Source organism: Loxodonta africana, chromosome 27 (genome assembly GCF_030014295.1).
Source record: "Loxodonta africana isolate mLoxAfr1 chromosome 27, mLoxAfr1.hap2, whole genome shotgun sequence".
In the NCBI taxonomy this organism is placed as follows: Eukaryota; Metazoa; Chordata; class Mammalia; order Proboscidea; family Elephantidae; genus Loxodonta; species Loxodonta africana.
The window spans coordinates 36,448,008-36,468,201 of NC_087368.1; the positions used below are offsets into that span (position 1 = coordinate 36,448,008).

Below are 20,194 nucleotides of genomic sequence, written 5' to 3' on the forward strand. Positions count from 1 at the left end.
CCGACCCCGCCCCTCCAGGATGCCGTGTGGTAGCAGGCAACATGGTTCCTGGGATTAAGATCTCAGCCCAAAGCTGCTGGGCCAGAGGTTCCAGCCAGATGTGCTCAGGCCTTGGCTCACCGGAGGGCTCTCGCCTAGCTGATGAGCTTTACCCTCAGGCAGGCAGCCCTGGCCCTGGGCTGGAGTTTCTGTTAACCCCTTCAGCAGAGGTAGCTCTGCATAAAGTCTGTGCTGTCTGGAGTGGGCAGGCAACAACCATGACAGCCAGGCCGTCTGCCCTGGGAGGTCCGTGACCACGCAGGGCTGCTGGCATGGTTGGAAAGCAGCTGTGTGGTCTGCGGGGACCTAAAACCACCCGTGTCGGCTTTCAGCCAAAGCCCGGGCCTGGAGAAATGAGAATGCGGCCCCCGCTTCCAGCTTCAGAAAACAGAGCACATACCTTGTTGATGGAGGAAAAAGGATTTGCACAATTAGTTTAGATCAAATGAGGACCCATTGAACCCTGTCCCCGAATGCAAGCTGAACTTTCTAGAGGTTCACCGGTGCTCATTTTTCAGTTTTCAAGTGCTGCTGGGTCCCGGCCTTGGCAAGCCGTGGAAACGTTAGCACCTGGCAGGCAGATGAGCCACCCTGTGCTGGCTGCGCTCGTGGGAGCCGGCAGCCTGGGTCTGGGTGTTCCTGCTTCTGAACTCTCTGCATTTTTCATCCTGTTCTTCAGACAGGAGGCCCCGGTGAAGCTATTTGTAAGTTGGCCTGTATTTGCCTCTGCTCACAGCTCTGTTTTTAACCATATAGTTTATTTACTTGTCTAATCAGAGACATAATGAAAATAAGCCCCGAACCAAGCCCTGTCCTTGGGGACAAAAGAGAAAACACCTGCCCCCTTGATCATGTTGTCTGTCCTTGGGAGAGACGCCTCACCGCGAGGTGTTAACAGCCCCCAGTGAAGCCACCATTAAACAAGTCAGCTGCTGATCCTTCCAGGAACCTCGAACTCAGGCCGCATCCCAGAGAACCAGTTCTTGCCATCTAATGAGGCTAGAAACCTCCCTGTGTTTCTAAAATAACGCACTTAAATTGAAAAGAGATGAATTGCTGTCCATTCAGACTTGGCACCAATGTCTTACATGGTTGTGTTTAGGCAAGTAAGCAGCTTCTAGCCAAAAAAAAAAAAAACAAATAATTGCCATCAGTCGATTCCAACTCCTAGGGACCCTATAGGACAGAGCAGAACTGCCCCATAGTGTCTCCGAGGAGCAACTGGTGGATTCGAGCTGCCGACCTTTTGGTTAGCAGCCGAGCTTTTCATCACTGCCCCACCAGAGCTCCTAGGATCTTCTCTAAATGCAGTTATTTGTCGGGGAGTTTGGGCAGGTCTGGGTTTTGTCTCTTCCCTTGTGGTTTGTTCACACAAGCAGCTCTGAAAATGTTACCGAACGCCGATCTTTAATCTTAATCACCTCTTATGTATCCCCTGGAGTCCCTGGGTGATGCAAACAATTAATGTACTTGGCTGCTAACCAAAAGGTTGGAGGTTCAAGTCCACCCAGAGGCACCTTGGAAGAGAGGCCTGGCAATCTACTTCCAAAAAAGTCACCCATCGAAAACCCTACGGAGCACAGTTCTGCTCTGACACACGTGGGGTAGCCACGGGGCAGAGGCATCTCTGTGGTAACTGGCTTACGTTTCCACTGTTTGAAACCTGAAGAAAAACACTACTGTTGAACTGGCTCAACTTTTAAATAACTAGTTTCTAGTAACCTTGAAAGAATGACAAAATTAAGGTTTGTTTTAAGGAATTTGTCACAGAGCAGGTTTTAGAATGCCAAATATACCATCCACTTAACATTAATTTCTTAAAATCTTGCCGTAATCTTTCTTGATTAACAGAATGTTTTTCAAAGGAGAAAACAGAAAACGTATAATTTTATAATCCATTTAAAAAAAAAAAAAACAGGAATGGAAGCTGCTGTCATCTGCTTCCTCATTTTAGAAATGTAATCCTGGCACCTACACGGAAACGTTGCTTATCGATTGGACCTGAAGCGAGATGACATTGCTGGAAGAGTGTGTTTAGAAGATATAGGTCTGCCATGACCGTTAGTCGTTTCTGTCAGGTGCTATCAAGTCAGTTCCGACTTACAGCAACCCTGTGTATAACATACCCTATGTACGACCGTTCATGAGGAGAAAAATAGCAACAGCTCCCACAGGGGAGGCATTTGGTAGAAGACATTGGGGGGACCCAGCTTTAGTATTAAGTTGACACAGACGTTGGAGCTCTCAGGACAGCAGGGGCCGTGGGTGCTTGGTCTTGTGTTGGGATGACCATGTCTTGCTTTCCTCTTTCAGACTTATGTCTCCAACCTCGTTTGTATATGGCGAGTCTGTGGACACATCCAGCTTCGTCCAGCTAGATGACCTGGAGTGTCGTTTCCAGCGCCTCAACGTCACCCTTCAGGTACCCACCCCTGAGACCGTCTCTGTCACTGGGGGCCAATGGAAGGGCCCACGGGATGTGTCTCCTTATGGAAAGGCCGCTAAGGGACCTGGTTCTTTCCAGGAGAAACCCTTCCCACCCTGGTTGTCTAGTATGTGGTGTGTGTCTATGTCTGTAGGATCTATAACCACACACAGAATTGATCCCTTCCCTGCCTGGTGTTGTTCTGTGTGGACACCCCTGCTTTTCAAGACTTGGAAGGAAGGGTGCACCATGGTGACCATGACCTTTCCCCATGAAGGCCCTGGATGGCCGAGGCCTAGGCCAGCTTTCCAGCCCAAAGGGCTCCACTGAAGCCCTTTCTGTCCTCGGTCATTCTTCACCCTTTGGGCAGGGCAGCCGTGGAGGACTTGCTGTCTTTCCTTCCTCCCGGGGCCCTCCATCCCCACTCCTTTCTCAGGGGTGGCCTTTCTGAAGTGCAGTTTTACCAGAGCAAAGCAGTGTGAGCCTCTGGAAGCAACAGGCAACACCGCTTCCCAGTCACATGGCGTCATTTCCAGCAGGTCCACTTAGTGTGGACGGTGGATGTCACAAAGGCTGCCATTCCTCCTCTAAACCAGAGGCTGGCAGGCTTCTTCTGCAAATGGCCAGAGAGTAAATATTTTCGGCTTTGCAGTTTATATTTTCTCTATACAACTATGTTTTTGTAGCTTGAAAACAGCCGTACCTGTTAAAAACCCGTTGTCGTCGAGTGCATTGCAACTCATAGCGACCCTATAGGATAGGCTAGAACTGCCCCACAGGGTTTCCAAGGAGTGCCTGGTGCATTCGAACTGCAGGCCTTTCAGTTAGCAGCCAAGCTCTTAACCTGTGCCACCAGGACCACAGATAATACGTAAACAAAACATTATTATTCATATATTATTATATAAATGTATAATTATATATAACTTACATACTATAAATTACATGATTTATGGATACTGAAATTTGAATTTCATAGAAGTTTCATGTAGCATGAAATATTATTCTTTTGATTTTAATTTTGATAATAACTTTGAAACTGTAAAACCATTCTTAGCTTGTGGGCTGTACAGAAACAGGCACAGGCCAGATTTGGTCTGCAGGCCATGGTTTGCTGACCCCAGCCCCAAAGGCTGAACGTTCAGGCCAGTGCCGTTCAGTGTGTCTTAGGCTTTGGATGTAAAGCTAAGTAGATCTCAGCATCACCAGTCCATTCCCCTCAATTGACAGACACAGGGAAATGTGGGCCCAAGCAGAGAAAGACATGCCGAAAGTCCTGGGTGGTCCAGTGGTTAACACTGCCAGCTGCTAACCTAAAGGTTGGAGGTGTGAGTCCACCCAGAAGCACCTCAGAAGAACGGCCTGGCAATCTACTTCTGAAGAATCAGCCACTGAAAACCCTGTGGAGCACGGTTCTGTTCTGACACATGGAGTTGCCGTGAGTTGGAATTGACTCAGTGGCAGCTGCTTTGGCTTTTGGTTTTGGTTTTTGGTAAGGTCCCAGAGCTGTGAGAGGCGGACCTGGGCTAGAACCTGTCAGGCATTGACTGCACACCCCTGCGTGGCGCACCAGACTTCCAGGAGCTGAGGATGAAGTAAAGGAGAGGAGAGGGCCTGCCTCGCCCACGGCATCATTGTCTGCAGGCCCACAGCTCTGCAGTGCCCTTCTCACCTCCACTCCATCCCTACCCCCGGAGAGGATGGTTCCCCCTGGCTTTCACTGCTGTGGCCAAATAATTATTACTTTCTCTCTCTGTGGCCTCTCCTAGGTAGACCTAGCGAATGACAAATAATGACAGGGTGAAGGTCGAAAGAATGAGGCAGTAAAACATTCGTGGGCTCTCGCCAACAATGGTCCTCCTCTCTCTAGAGCATTCTCCTGGGCAGGAGACCTCTGAAACCATGATGGATAACACATGTCGCTGCTCAGAGAGGATGCACCTCCAACCAGCTAAGGCCCAGCTGTCACCCCTGCCCTTGATTTACGGGAGAGTGAGGGGCAGATGGGCTTCGAGCCTGCTTTTGTGACCGTGGAGTGATAGCTGTGAATAGGACCTCTGTGTTTCTGCATTGCTTCTCAGAGTTATTTTTTCCCTTACTTTTGTAATTGAATAGAAAGATAAAGACCAGACGGGTTTGTTTCATTTTAATCGTTTGCACTCTTATTACTCTTACAAAGCCTTTGAGGTGTCTTGCAGTAAAAGATATAGTCAAGAAAATAATTTTAAAGGGTTCTAGTGATACAGGTCACACATAATGAAGAGGGTGTGGGGTTGAAAGGAGAAGGCAAGAAGGAATAGCAGTTATACAAAACATGCAGAAATGTTCTTATCAGCCTCCCGAAAAGGAAGGAATCTGAGTGCATGTAGTTAAAGTCGTGTTTCTCTGAAGGCATTTTTACAGGGAGCCCGAAGTTTGGTATTCCAGGCGAATAGCTTCCCTCGCATCTGCCCTGAAATCGGATACAGCCTAAAGAATCCAGGCCCAGGGGAGTGAGTGATTGGCATGCCCTTCAGATAAACTTCTGGACTGTTAAGGACCTGGGGAAGTACACAGCATTCGGTGCAGGCCTAACAGAACCAGCTGGGTCTGAAAGACTGATAGTACGTGTCATTGATTAGAGGAACCTTCTGTGTTGGCAGAGCAGACCATTTCCTTGAGAATTCTGACAACTGATTTTGGGGGGTTTCATCCCCATTATCATGATTAGCCTTCAGGAAGACCCCAGACCAGGTTGGTGGTGGTGACAGTAGAGGTGGAAGTGGTGGGGGAGAATGGGCTCAGGAAAACGGATTAAACTCTTCTGTGTTTACTTTTTCGGGCAACGTTACTTCTGAAGTAGAACACAAGACTTTCCATGTAAAGAGATTTTTCTGTCTTTTAAAAGCTATCGTTCAACAAGGGACATAAGTTTTTAATGACTCACTGCAGATGCAGATGGGAGAATGGCAGAAGTACTAGTCCACGGGCTGCTTTCTACATCTCATCATGGTTTTCTTAACAGACGCAATAATTTGTTGACCATTGATTGATGAGGCCTGAAGAGTCAAAGCATTTTGTCCGACTGAAAAGTAATGGCAAGAAATAATGGAGATGCTGCAAAGAAACATTTGCAGGAAATAAAATATTCAGACGCTTTTTTAAAAAAATAAATATGGTAATACAAGCTCTCCCAGCTGCCTGGCTCTGATGAGCTAAATTGTGCAAATCAAAACCGTTTTCATTTTTGCTTACCTCCATTCATGCCTTCATGGGAATTTCCCAGACGTGTCAGGAGGTTTCTTTTAACTCTGCACTCTCGTGTTTCCCTTCTAATTAGGTATTTCAGTTGTGGTTGAGCACTCCTTCCTTTTCTGATGTCTCAGGGTGGTTCCGTTTGGTGAGTTTTGTTCTTGTAAAATCAAGAGTTGGCAACATCCACTCACCCGTTGTATCATTTTTTTTTTTTTTTTGTCTACTCGGTGGTGTAGAACCAATTATTGCAAGAAAATGAAGACAGTCCTCTAGGGACGAGCCAGCTGGGCTCCACACTCGTACGTTCTGTCATGTGTGAAGACCTAGTTAACCTCTGCGGCACCTCTCCTGGCTCTGCCCTTCTGGCCTCAGCTTCAGAGAGGCCCAAGTTCCTGCGTTCTTTCTCTGGTCCCCAGGCCACGGAGCGGAGTTTCAGTTCTTCCTCTCTCTTGCTCCTGCCTGTGTTTTTTTAGTAATGTTTTATTGAGATGTCATTTATATATCTTAAAGTTCACCTATTTCATGTGTACAACTGAATGATTTTTAGACCATTTACAAAATGGTACAACTGTCACCATGATCCAATTTTAGAACATATTTACCACCCTAAAGAGCAACCTCATACCACTAACAGTCCCTCCCTGTTTTAGTTTTCTCTCCCTGCTATAACATGTTAGCACAAACTTGGTGTCCGGAAACAACACAAATTTATTATCTTACAGTTCTGGAGGTCGGAGTCCAAAATGGGCCTCACTGGGCTAAAATCAAGGTGTCCGCAGGGCTGCATTCCTTCTGGAGGCTCCAGGGGAAAATTCGTTTTCTTGTCTTTTCCAGCTTCCAGAGGCTGCCTGCATTCCTTGGCTTCTGGCCCCCTTCCATCTTCAAAGCCAGCAATAGCCAGTCACGTCCTTCTCATGAGGCCATCTCTCTGTCTAACTCTTCTGCCACCTTCTTCCCCATTTAAAGACCCCTGGAGCCCTGGTGGCACAGTGGTTAAGAACTTGGCTGCTAACCAGAAGGCTGACAGTACAAATCCATCAGCTTCTCCTTGGAAACCCTACTGGGCAGTTCTACTCTGTCCTGTAGGGACGCTTTGACACTGGACAGCAACGGGTTTGGGCTTTTTGGTGATTTCATTGAGCCCACCTGGATAATCCAGGCTAATCCCCCTAAGGTCAGCTGATTAGCAACCTTAATTCCATCTGAAAACTGAATTTCCCTTTGCCATGTAGTGTAACATATCCACAGGCTGCAGGCATTTGGAGGTGGGCATCTTTGAGGGGGCTATTGTTTTGCCTGTCGCATTGCCCATTATTCCCAGCCCCAGGCAGCCACTGACCTCTCTGTCTGTATGGATCTGCTCAGCATTTTGTGTTCTCCTTCATGCGCCATTTCTTCTTTGAGGTTCACGTTCAGCCTTGCTACCTCTCCTCTCTTAGTCATCTCTTTGTGGTCGTTGGTTTTTCTCTCATTTTTCAGGAGGTGATTGGCTTCTGAAGGCAAAGAATAGAGAGTGTGGTAGGGGAGATAAGAGCGATTAAACTTCAGAGAACCAGAAGCTGGGACAGAAAAGAAGGAAGCAGATGTCAGTAATAAATATTAGCAAGTGTTATTGCCCAGAAACGGAACAGCTGGATAGTGTGGTAAAAACAGTCCTTTCTGTAAGTTAGGTCACTTGGTTTTGGGACAGCCCACTTAGTCTTTGTGGCTTTCAGTTCCCTCAAATTATAAAGGGGAAGGGGTTAGACTAGATCAGGGATTCTCAAACTGTGGCCCCTGGACCGCAGTATCAGCATCTCGTTAGAACTTGTTAGTGAACCTCCAGTCACCCAGACCTCCTGACTCAGAAACTTTGAGCATGCCTCCCCACCGCCTCTCAATCTGTGTTTTAACAAGCCGTTTGTGAGATTCGGAGCCCTGGTGGTGCAGTGGTTAAGAGCTGAGGCTGCTAATCAAAAGATCGGCAATTCGAATCCATCAGCCACTCCCTGGAAACCCTATGGGACTGTTCATCTCTGTCGTATAGGGTCGCTTTAAGTCAGAATCAACTCAAGGGCCATGGATTTGGTTTTTTTGGGTGATTCTGATGTATATTCAAGTTTGAGAAGCCCTGGACTAGATTGCCTTAGTTCCTACCAAGTGTAGTAGTTGATGTGTAAATTTCTAGGTATATAAAAAGAAATACAATTTTTAGCAGGGAGAAGATGAAAAAATTCTAAAAGAGAATAATGTAGCGTTCAGGTTTGGGGAGTATTTTAATGCATGTTAGAAGGACTCCTGTTTCTTTGAACAGCCCCATCGTTCAATATGGTCACTTCACTTCAGATTGTGACCTTCTAGCCCGCAAACCTTAGAGCTTCCGCGTATCATTTCAAAGAATCTTAGAGTGGAAATTGCCGGATATAAAATGAAGCAGCATGACTTGCATTCAGTTTGCTGTGTGTGTTCCACACCCGCAGGTCTACAACGCTGGGCCGAGCACCCTCCCTGGGTCATCTGTCAGCATCTCCTTCCCCAGTCGACTGTCCTCCGGGGGTGCGGAGATGCTTCACATCCAGGAGATGATGGTGAGTTCTCAGTCTCTTTTCACTGGTGCTTGCAGACCGGATCCAGCCCGTTCACATTTTTGTCCACCCCAACCCTGACCTCCACCCCGGGGGCCCAGAAGGTAGAACTCACCTACCCTTTGGAAACATATCTGGAGAAGCCCAGGGACTGGTAACATCTGAATTCCTACACTGAGACAGTTTGATTAATGCCATGAGAAGACCTCTTTGGGGCAGGGGAAGGGTTGGTTATGAGGCCGACTCCTGGGACAGACTTCACAGGCTCTGGGAAGCTGCAGAAGTTGTCTGCAGTCTTGTGTGTATCTGCATGCATTGTTCTGAGGAGATCCACAGTGTTCATAAAGATTTTCAAAAGGGATACTGATACCTCGAGTATGAAGAATGGGTCCGTAAGACATAAATGTAGGTTGGAACGCAGATTTACACACAGAGTGTGCAAATCTATCTGACCGCGAGTCAACTGTAGATGATTTTCTTTGCAATAATTAGGATAAAAAATGTATTTCTTCCAATCAAAGACGCATAATAGCTGTTATCTAGGAGACCACCCAGTAAGTGAGTGCAGGTCAAGTAATTATGTGCATGGGTTACAAGTGACTCTCTTTTAAAACAAGAATAAAACAGTAAAAATTACAACTTACGAAAAGGAAGACAAGTTATGATTTAACACAGCACTTGGAGATCAATACACATTTGAATTTGAGAACAAGAATTTAATGTTACTATATTATACACTACAAAATTAAAGTTTCTATGTAAGGATTATATTTGTAACTGTAGATGATTTTATCTCAAGGGAGGCTTGATAACTAACATATGGTCATTCCCGCCTTCGTCCTTGAAAAGCTCTCTTTCTTTGGCTTCCAGGACATCACATTCCTCTGGTTTCTCCTTTCTCACTTATGTCCCTCCTTATCTCCCCAGCTTCTAGAGGGCTGAGGGCCTCCTTTTATCTCCACCCCATCTCAGAGAGCTCACCCAGACTCATGGCTTTAAATCCAGTCTGTGCTGATGACACGAAATGGTGATCTCCAGCCCAGACCTCTCCCATGAATTCCAGACTTCCATAGCCAACTACCTATAGACCATCTCTACCTGGATGCCTGACAGGTTTCTCGACCTTATTCAAAACTGAACTCCTGACAGTTTGCTTCCAAACCTGCTTCTCTTCTTCTACAACCTTCCCCATCTCAGCAAATGGCTATTCTGCCCTCCTGCAAACCTGCATCTTCTCTCTTTCTTGACTCCACTTTTTCTCCCACACTTCACACTTAGTCCATCAACAAATCCTAATGCTGGCACATTCACAACAAATCCAGAATGTTGCCACTTTTTACACCCCTACTGCCCACACCATGGTCCAAGGCAACATCATCTGGGCTATTGCAGTAACCTTCTGCATTTGCCCTGGCCCCCTAAGTCCATTCTTGACTCAGAAGTAGAGCAGTCCTTCCAAAATGTAAGTCAGGTCGTGTCTCACCTCTGCTCAAAACTCTCCTATGTCTTTTTTTCCCAGAATCCTTCCAGCAGCTCAGTTGACCTAACAGGCTGTCCCTCATCAGTCTGACCTCATCTCTTCCTGTTCTTCCCTCACTCTCTGTACTCAAGCTGCTCTCCTCCTTGCCCATCCTAGAGCACCTCAAGAATTTTGCACTGGCTTCTTCCTTCTACCTGGAATGCTTTGCATACAATAAAAAAAAATACAATAGATGCTCAATATATATTTGTGGAAGGAAAAATAAATCCACAGTATAAAACAGAGTTGTTTACTTTTTCTGAGCAGATTCAGAGAAAGTTTCATACTGATAAAAATCCTGACAGGAATCTCTTTGCTCAGCTGTTTGATTTTTGACTGAGGAGGAATGGTTTGTGTGTGACACAGCAAATTTGCATTTTCATGTCAATGTAATCTGGGAGCCACTTGTGTCTCAGACTCTGGAGTGACTAGATGTGATGGCGATACCCCCGGTGAGCTCCTGGGAAGGACTGATGCATGAAGCCCAGTCACCACACAAATAAAGGACACGCAGATCACGTTGAGAGACTCACTAAGGCATTGCTTTAAGTATGGACATGTGAAGGAGAGAAAGCCAGACAAAGGAACAGTTTCTGGGTAGCACGAACGGCTTGTGCTCTGCTACTAACCTAAAGGCTGACAGTTCAAACCACCTAATGGTGCCTTGAAAAAAAAAAAAAAAGGCCTCACAGCCTGCTTCTGTAAAGATTAATCCATTGCTGTCAAGTCGATTCCGACTTATAGCAACCCTATAGGACAGAGCAGAACTGTCCCACAGGGTTTCCGAGGGGCAACTGTTGGATTTGAACTGCCGACCTCTTGGTTAGCAGCAGGTCTTTTAACCACTGCACCACCAGGGCTTCTCTGTAAAGATTTAAAAACCAAACCCATTGCCACTGAGTGGATTCTGACCCAAAGACACCCTGAAGGACAGAGTAGAGCTGCCCCATAGGGTTTCCAAGGAGAGGCTGGTGGATTTGAACTGCCGATCTTTTGGTTACCAGCCATAGCACTTAACCACCGTGCCACCAGGGCTCCCTGTAAAGATTACAGCCATGAAAACCCTACAGAGCACAGTTCTACTCTGTAACACATGGGGTCGCCATGAGTTGGAGTTGACTCATCAGCAATGGGTTTGGTGTTTGGTTCTTTTCCCTCCATAAATAGATTAAAAATCATGGAAATGAGGCCCTCAGCATGTGACATATCTAAGCCTTGAGTTGAGAAGATGCTGCCCACGGGGTGGAGACTCAGAAAGTGCTATATGATGGCGATAATGATTTCTGGCATTGCAGTCTCTTTGGGTTATGTGGGCTGAAAACCTGGGCCATGGAATGTGATGAACACAAAACAAGTCACCCATCCTGAGGTGCCTGCTCAGTCATTTACATGTCTCACGAAATTCCATCCATGTTCCGTGAGAAGCCTGTGTCTGTGAGCTTTGTTGGAACAACACGAGAAAAGCCCCCGGTGTTTTGTACCAACATTGTAGCAGGAGTTTGACCTTAGCCTGAGGTTAGTAAACCACGTGTCTACCCTCTTAAATATTATTAATCATACTAACCACCCCACCTTTCCCCAACATCCAGAAATGTTCTCTTCTTAGAGCATACTCTATGAGTTGTTCACATAAGCACACACAATGTTGTAGAGAGAATTTTTTCCCATATAGGCCAAATTGTATATTGACCAAAACAGGAAATTTTAAGCCATTCAGCTTCTGAAGGTATCTCAGAACCAAGCATAACCTTTTTTCTCTTTACTAATCATTGTGCCGAGGACAAACTACTTGAAAGAACTTTGGAGCACATTTATAAATTGCTGGCTTGAGCAGAAGGTGTTAGAAGTGATTTTCCTAAAGATTTGCAGTACTGCTTGTCTGTGAGTCCAGCTGAGTAGACCCTCAAAAACTGAAATGGTGTGAGCTGAGTGCATACTGCTCTTGGGAGTCCTCAGAAGCAAACCCTTTGGATTTTCAAAACTGCATTTAGAGTTGTCAAGGATGGCCAAGACTTCAGTTGGATAGACCAGCCCATGGTCAAAGGCCTGTGCCGTTTTCAATGGCATTTCATGGTGTAGAAAAAAAGAGAATTTGAAGCACTGAGCAAAATGGTGGAGCACTGTGTTCTTAGGAAAACCGGTCATTGGATACCAGAGTGATGCCTAGACTAGAAACAAATGCCAGTATATGATGTGATGTGGTGATGAGGCGAGAGTCCCCAGGTACTTGTTTCAGGGGCGCTCAGCCAGCAGTCTTCATCTTAAGGCCCCTGGGTTCTGAGAGCAAGAGCACCCTGCAGCTAAGCAAAGTTCCCAGCCTTAGCCTGTCCCTTGCTCACACAAGCCTGAGAAGGTTCGCTGGGTCAGGTGTGACTCACGAGACTCATACAGTTCTCTATTTAGGCCTTCTGGGACTTTGAATGGGCAGGGCTTTCATGCTGGGGATTCGGGTAACTTAGTGGTGGTTGAACTCACTCCTGTTAGGAGAAACCGGCATTCATTCTGAGTATTGCACTAGGGAGCGACCCTAAGGCCTGGTGGCGTTACCTCCTCACCCCACACGCACTCTCAACCACCACCATTCCCGGCCTCGGACAGGCTGCTGAGCAGCAGGACACCAACTGGAACTTTTAAAGCAACTGAAGCCCAGAGGCTTCACTGCTTCACTTTATTGCAGTCCGTCTACAAGATGAGCCATTCAGCAGAGGCCCTGAGCACAGAGAGGGCTAAGGAACATGTCTGTCTCAAGAGTTAGGCTCACAAAGGGGAAAATCGTTCAACTTTGGGTGGTGGTCCCACTCCAAAGTTAAGTTTGCTCACAGTGTATGAAGATGCATGGGAAGGGGTGGGAGGTTTGTCTCAGACCCCAAGCGTCACTTGCTGAGGCTGAAAACCCGTCTGTGTGAGCAGCTTTCTCACGTGGCAGGAGAAGGCTCTTGTTAATACACAAGAGGAAAGAAGGCATATTTGATGGCTCCCAGGGAGTGAAAAACTAGAACCGTACTGCAGGTGAAAGTACTGGGTCTTTCAGAGTTCTGCACTGTTAACCCAGAAGAGACCTGAATAAATGAATGCCCAACATTCCTTCCTCCTCCTGCAAAACCCCCTGAAAACGTTTACCTCTCTGGCTTGCTCTGTCCTTGCTACTGAGCGTTGGGTCTAAAGAACTGACCTGATTTCCAGGAAGTAACACAAGGTGGAGATGAAGGATGATCTTCCGAGGGGATACGTAAATGGCTTTGCCATCAGCCATCATTAGGATATTTGTAATAATGTGATATTTATATCAATGTCCACTAGGACGTTCCAAGTTGGTGCTAGGATTTATATTTTAGTATACAGCTTTTCTCTCTCTCTCTCTGTTTCATGCATGCACACCAAACAGGATTGCTCATGATCTAATTTCTACCAAAACAAGTCAGTTCATATGGGGCTTTAATTAATATACAACAAGGATGTCCATATCCGTGTGAAGAAAAGATGCACCTGATATACCAGTGACTACAACAGAAGCTTAAATTTATTCAGACAGAAATAGAGGACTGAATTGTTTTCTGCAAGGATGATCTAGGGAAGCTTGTTAATAAGAGTGGTGTTTGGGGCCATCAAATGAGTCGTATATAATCAAAAGCCAAAGAATGGAGAAATTTCTTGTGATTGACAAAAATTAATACCATTTATTGAATGCCTACTCTGTCTCAAAGCTTTAATAGCCTTTTTCACATGCTGTCAATCCTCACAGCATCTCCATCAGGTAAGGCCATTATCCCAAGTTGAGGAACCAAGACTCAAAGGCTTACCCAACTTCACGTAGCGTAAGTGATAGAACTAGGATTGTAGCCAGGCTGTCTCACTCCAAGGCTCATGTGGTTCCCACTGTGCTGTACTTCACGCCCCTCCTGGGATGCTGCCCACTCCCCAGTCACCAGCACAAGCTCAGTCAACATAACAAACAGATGACGAGCAGACCACCACGAATCACCCACTAAATGAGGCAGCTACTGCAGTCGAAAGAAGAACTAATTCTAGAGGTGAGATAAGACCACAGAAGAATATTTTTAGACTAAGCAAGATTGTTGTCTTCAGAGAGATGCAAAAAAAAAAAAAACACAAAACTGTTTTTCCATGAAACGGAATAAACTAGAGATTTATAAGTTTAAAATTTTGATCATCCAAATAAAAACTTTAATATATGGATTGTGTAGTAGAATGGATATACAGTGAAATCTGTGAGAGCTGGAGTTCAACAGGACTGCCTTGTTTTTCTGGGTCTCACTAGTTTCCCACCTTTAACAGGGTGCATCTCTTTTCTGTTGCTCCTTTTAATGGAAAATATTTGAGTTTTTCTTCTCTGACAGGTTTCCACCTTACATAGGTTCCAGCTTTCACAGGTTTTACTTTCATACAAACACACACAAACATATATGTGTCCCATTGCCATCGAGTCGATTCTGACTCGTAGCAACCCTACAGAACAGAGTAGAACTGCCCCATAGGGTTTCCAAGGAGCAGCTGGTAGATTCGAATTGCCGCCTTTTTGGTTAGCAGCCGTAGCTCTTAACCACCGTGCCACCAGGGCTGTACATATATGAGCAGTGGTGGCACAATGGTTAAGCACTCAGCTGCTAACTGAAAGATTGTTGGCAGTTTGAACCCACCAGCGACTCCTTGAGAGAAAAGTCCTGGCAATCTGCTCCCATGAAGATTATAACCTAGGAATCTCTATGAGGCAGCTCTACTTTGTCCTATAAGGTTGTTATGAATCAGAATCTACTGGACGGCACACAACAATATATGTACATATATAAACAGTCAAAAAATCCCTGGCACAAACAGTTAAGTGCTCAGCTAGTGGCCAAAAGGTAGGCAGTTCAGACCCACCCAGAGGCACCTCAGAGGACAGGCCTGGAGATCTGCTTCTGAAAATTCACAGCCTTGAAAACCCTATGGAGCAGTTCTCCTCTGCTCACATGGGGTCACCATGAGTCGGAATGAACTATACAGCAACTATTGTTGTGTGCCCGTTGAGTTGATTCCAACTCACTACAACTTTCTCAGAGTAGGACTGCCCCGTAGGATTTCCTAGGCAATAATCTTTACAGGAGCAGATTGCCAGGTCTTTTCTCCGATGGAGAGTCTGATGGGTTTGATTTGCCAACCTTTTGGTTAGCAGCCAAGCACTTAACCACTGCATCACCCAGGATCCTTCAACAGCAGCTAACAATATAAAATCCCAGATGATCTCAAGGCAGCAGAGATGGAAGTGAAAACAAGCCAAAATGCTTGCTTGGAGGAAGAGTTTATTTGTTTAACATTTACCAAGGCCTTGATAAAATATAAAAGTTTAAACATGTAACAATGTTAAGGGTAACTTAGAAAGGAAAAAAAAAATGTAGGACATCTAAACCATTAAAGAAGACTTCAAAAAAAATAATAATCCAAAAAGAAAGAACTCATGAAGAAAAAAATAAGTAAGACAGCAAGAATAAGTCCAAGCATCTGAGTAACCACAGTAACTGTAAATGGATTAGATGCCCTAGTAAAAGGCAGAGACGCTTAGGGTGGGTTTTTTTTAAACGCAAGCATGAGTTATTTACAAGAGACAACATAAAAAATGGGAAATGCATCTAAGATAGATAAATTCTAACAAAAAGAAAGCAGATATAGCAATATTAACAGCCAATAAAACAGAATTGAGGCCAAGAAAATCCACTAAATAAGGCAAAGAAATGTACTTCAAGGTGATTAAAGATGCAGTCCACCAAGAACTGGTAACATAAGTGAACTTTTATCCAGCCAACAGCAGAGCTATAAAACATACAAAGCAGCACGTGATAGAAATAAAAGAGAAATGGACACGTTCACACCCATTTCAGTAAAATCTTCAGACAAGTGGCATAAAACAATGAGTATTTGTGTAATGCAACTGTGATCTCAGAGAGAGCACGAGACGGAATGGATAGAATGTCAGGGATTCAGTAGTGCTTTTTCTACTTACCATCCATGGTAACCTTGAGGAAATCACCTGAATTTTCTAAGCTAATTTTCTCCATCTGTAAAATGGGCTAATAATAGTGACTACCTCACAATATGAGAATTGAAGAATGTATATGGAGCAGTCAGCAGAGTTCCTAGCACATAAATAAGGAAATGCATGTTGTTTTCAAACATATGTGAACATTCACAAAAAAAAAAAAAAACCAAACCCAGTGCCGTCGAGTCGATTCCGACTCATAGCGACCCTATAGGACAGAGTAGAACTGCCCCACAGAGTTTCAAGGAGCGCCTGGTGGATTCGAACTGCTGACCCTTTGATTAGCAGCCATAGCACTTAACCACTGCGCCACCAGGGTTTCCAAAGGTACCCACGTATTGCATCACAAAAAACAAATCTCAATAGAATTTTAAAAAAGTAATACAAGCCACGTTTTCTGACCACAGTGCAATAAATTTGGAAGCTAACAGCAAAAGATTAGCTAAACAACCAAAAACATGTCTACTTGGGAATTTCAAAACACTCTTTTAAATGACTTTTGGGGTAAAAATAAATAAAGTTGAAGGATAAACAATTTAGAGGTGAAAGCATGTTCATATCAAAACTAACGGAGCATAGCTGAAACCTACACAGAGGAAACTTTGCTACTTACTTGTAGAAATCAGGCAGGACTGAAAATACAGGAGCCAAACTGACAACATAAAAGCTAGAAAAGGGCAATAACATAAACTTAGCTCTAAGAAAATAAAATGAAGGTATTATTAAAGATAAAAGCGGAGGTCATGAAATAGAAAAAAAAAAAGTAGCCCAGGTCAATAAAACCTAAAACTGGGTCTTCTTTGTCCAGTAAAATAGAGAAATCTAGAGCAAACTTGATCAAAAAATACGAAAGGGTGATGACAGCAAAAAAACAGCATTAGAGATGACAGGACTAACTATACTCATATGAAGATTTTTAAGTTTATACAATATTACTTTTCACAATTTTATTTCCACAAGTATAAGAACCTCAAAGAAGTACATGAAATAGAAAATCCAACTAGACCAATTGTTTTAGAAAAAAAAATCTAGCCAAAGATCTACACCTTAAGAAAGCACCGGACCTAGATAGCGTTACAGGCAAGTTCTACCAGGCTTTCAAGGAACAGATCATTTTTATGTTCTATGCGCTGTTCCAGAGGGTAGAAAAAGATGAACATCCCATTCCAGGAAGCAAGCATCACCCTGGTGTAGAAACCATAAATGGAGAATGGGTACACTCAAAAAAAAAAAAAAACTGGTAGCACATACTTACTCCGAAAATAGGTACAAAAATTCTGAATACATATTTGCAATTTTATTCCTATTAAAAGAATCGTATATTGTGAGCAAAGTAGAATTTAATGCAGGCATACTAGATTGGTTCTCCATGAGGAAACTGATTAATATTTATTTTATTGCTATTGAAGGTCAATGATGGTTCATTGGTAGAAGTCTCACTTTCCATTTGAGAGACTCAGGTTTGATTCCTGGCCCGCGCAGCCATCTGTCTCTGGAGGCTTGAGTGTTGCTGTGATGGTGAACGTGTTTCAGCAGAACTTCCAGATAAGACAGACTAGGAAGAAAGGCCTGGCAATGTACTTCAGAAAATCAGGCAGTGAAAACCCTGTGGTTCACCACAGCTCTATCCACAATGGATCATGGAGATGGAACAAGGCTGGGCAGCATTTTGTTCCATTTTGCATGGAGTCACCGTAAGTTGGAAGTCAACTTGATGGTGTCTAAAAAGAACCTATTTAAAGGAAATAACCAGACGATGGTTTCTAAAAAGCCAGAGATTCAATTCAGCATTCATTTATGATTTTTTTTTTTAATTATAAGGAAGACATAGAAGGAAAATTCTTCAACCTGACAACGGTCATCTACCAGAAACCTGTAGCAAACTTCAGTCTAATGCTGAAACATTAGATTATTGTCCATCTAAGAAAGGAGCAAGACATGAGTTTCTACTGTAATCTTTTCAATTTAGTAGTGTTGGAGTCTTAACAATAAAAAGAAATGAAAAACATTTATTGGAAAGAAAGAAAAGTATGCCTATTGAAAACATGGTCTCCCTAAAAAATCTAAGAGAATCAAATGACTGGATATGAGGCCTTGTGAATGCAAAAAGTAAAAGCTGGGGCTGACTTGTAAACTGTGTGACCGTTGAATGCATTCACTAAGCCTATACAGATGCATCAGCTAAGGTGGAAATCTGTACCTGCTCCAGGTGTTTAAGCACTACCTATGACCAATCATTGACTGCCCACTAAGTTGTACTTACCTAGGGGCAACTCCTAGGAAACCAGGCTTAAAAATAAAAAGTTTAGCTAGTAGTAGGGAACCCAGGGTTGAGTAGGGAGAGTGTTGACATGTCATGGGGTTGTTAATCAGTGTCATACAACAATGTGTGTACTAAATGTTTGATGAGAAACTAGTTCGTTCTATAAAGCTTCATCTAAAGTTCAATTTGAAAAAAAAAAAAAACAAGCAGGGACATCAATAGCTATACCCTTCAGGGGAAGCAGACACTACAGAATTAGTTCAGGGAAGTCATTCAACAAAGGAACAATAGCAACAATAATTACTGCCCCCAGGAGGTGGGTTCAGAATCTGGGGTTGCTGTATTACCTAAAATGTCCAGTTTCAACAAAAAAAAATTATGTGACGTCCAAATAAACAGATGTGACCCAACTACAGAAAAGTAAACAATCCATAGAGACCGTCACCAAGGGATCCAGATGTTGGACTTAGCCAACAAGTACTTCAAAGTAGGTATTATATATATATTTAAACAACCAAAAGGAACCCTGTTTAAACAATTAAAGGAAATATGATAGCAGTAACACATCAAATAGAGAATTCCAATTAAAAGATGAAATTATAAAAAGACTCAAATGGAAATTCTGGAGTTGAAGAGTAAAATAACTGAAATGAAAAATTCACTAGAGGAGCTCAGGAGCAGATCTGAGCTGGCAGGAGAAAGAATCAGCAAACTTGAAGATAGATCAATAAAGATTATCTGAAGAACAGAAAGAAAAAAGAATAAAGAAATATGAGCAAAGCCTGAGAGGTCAGTCATACAGCATAGACTATACCAGCATACGCATAATGGGAATTCCAGAAGGAGAGGATAGAGAGAAGAGAATAGAAAAAAAAATTTTGATTAAATATTGGCCCAAAACAGTAGAGGTGTATGTTGTTGTTAGTTGCCACCAAGCTGATTCCAACCTGTGGTGGTCCTATGTGTGCAGGGTAGAGCTGCTGCAGAGAATTTTCAAGACTGGGGCTTTCTGGATGCACATCGCCAGGCCCGCATTCCACATGCCTTGTAGCATCTAGTGCAGCCCTGGTCCAGAGGAGGGATCAGGAAGGATTCGGACTTTCCTCCATATCTCAGTGAGTTATGCTGTTCCCTCTTCCAGACCTAGGGAGATGATGGAAAGCTTGCGAGGGGCTCAGCTACCGCAGCCAAACTTTGCCGCCCCTAGGTTGCTACAAGCCCAGGACCCTGAACTAGGACTCAGGAATCCCAGCCCCTGGTGCCAGCTCTGCTTCTAGCTGACTGGGTTCACTTTCCAAGACCTCAGCCTCCTCCTCAGGTGTAAAATGACCAAGGTCTTCAAAGTCCTTCCAGTCCAACGTTCTGAGATTCTCTTTGTGGAAGTGTTTTATATACAGACATTCAGGGTCGGGGCCCCAAACTGTCACACAGGAGTGTAATGGGGTCTTCTTTGCCTGTGAAGGCCTTGCCAAGTCTGTGGTTCCTGAGAGTTCTTTCTCCCTTGATCTTAGCCCTATATGGCTTCTCTCCTTTGTTATGCCAGCTGCCATGCAGCCCCGTGTGGTATCCAGGCCGGACATCCAGGAGCCTTGGCCTGTGAGCTCATTAGCACTCACTCTAGGGGAGTTTCTGCCACAACATGAATCATTTATTTCATTGGCAAAAGCAGTTGACAGTGATTTTTGAAGATGGCTGGTTGCTACGGCACATTTCACATGAGGAAAGCCCTGGGTTTTATGACCTTGTTATGCATGGAGGATAATTGCAACAAGAAATCTCCCCTGCAGGAGGCTTGCCCAAGGCTCAGACTTGTACACAAGCCTTGTACATAAAGCAATCCAGCAAATAACCCAAAACGAAATTGAACAACCCACAATTTTGTTTTTTCGCCCTGGTGGCACTGTGGTTAAGCTCTAGGCTGCTAACCAAAAGGTCAGCGGTTTGAACCCACCAGCCTCTCCAAGGGAAAAAGATGTGGCAGTTGGCTTCCGTAAAGATTCCAACCTTGGAAATCCTACAGGGCAGTTCTGCTCTGTCCTGTAGGATCGCTGTGACTCAGAGTCCACTCAGCAGCAGTGGGTTTGGTTTACCACTCTCTCCTATCAGAAGAGAGAGG

General features: G+C 44.3%; 1 protein-coding gene across 3 annotated transcripts in view; it reads left to right on the top strand.

The window, feature by feature from the left end:
• Positions 1-20,194, top strand: part of ITGA9 (integrin subunit alpha 9) — a 395,095-nt gene that overhangs the window by 313,769 nt on the left and 61,132 nt on the right. For all 3 annotated transcript variants that reach the window (XR_010319610.1, XM_064277483.1, XM_064277482.1), the window contains exons 22-23: positions 2,353-2,461; positions 8,158-8,265. Coding sequence is in view for 2 of the 3 variants with exons in the window: in XM_064277483.1 (XP_064133553.1) it covers positions 2,353-2,461; positions 8,158-8,265 (217 nt within the window). In the remaining variant the exon portion in view is untranslated. The remainder of the gene's footprint in view (positions 1-2,352; positions 2,462-8,157; positions 8,266-20,194) is intronic.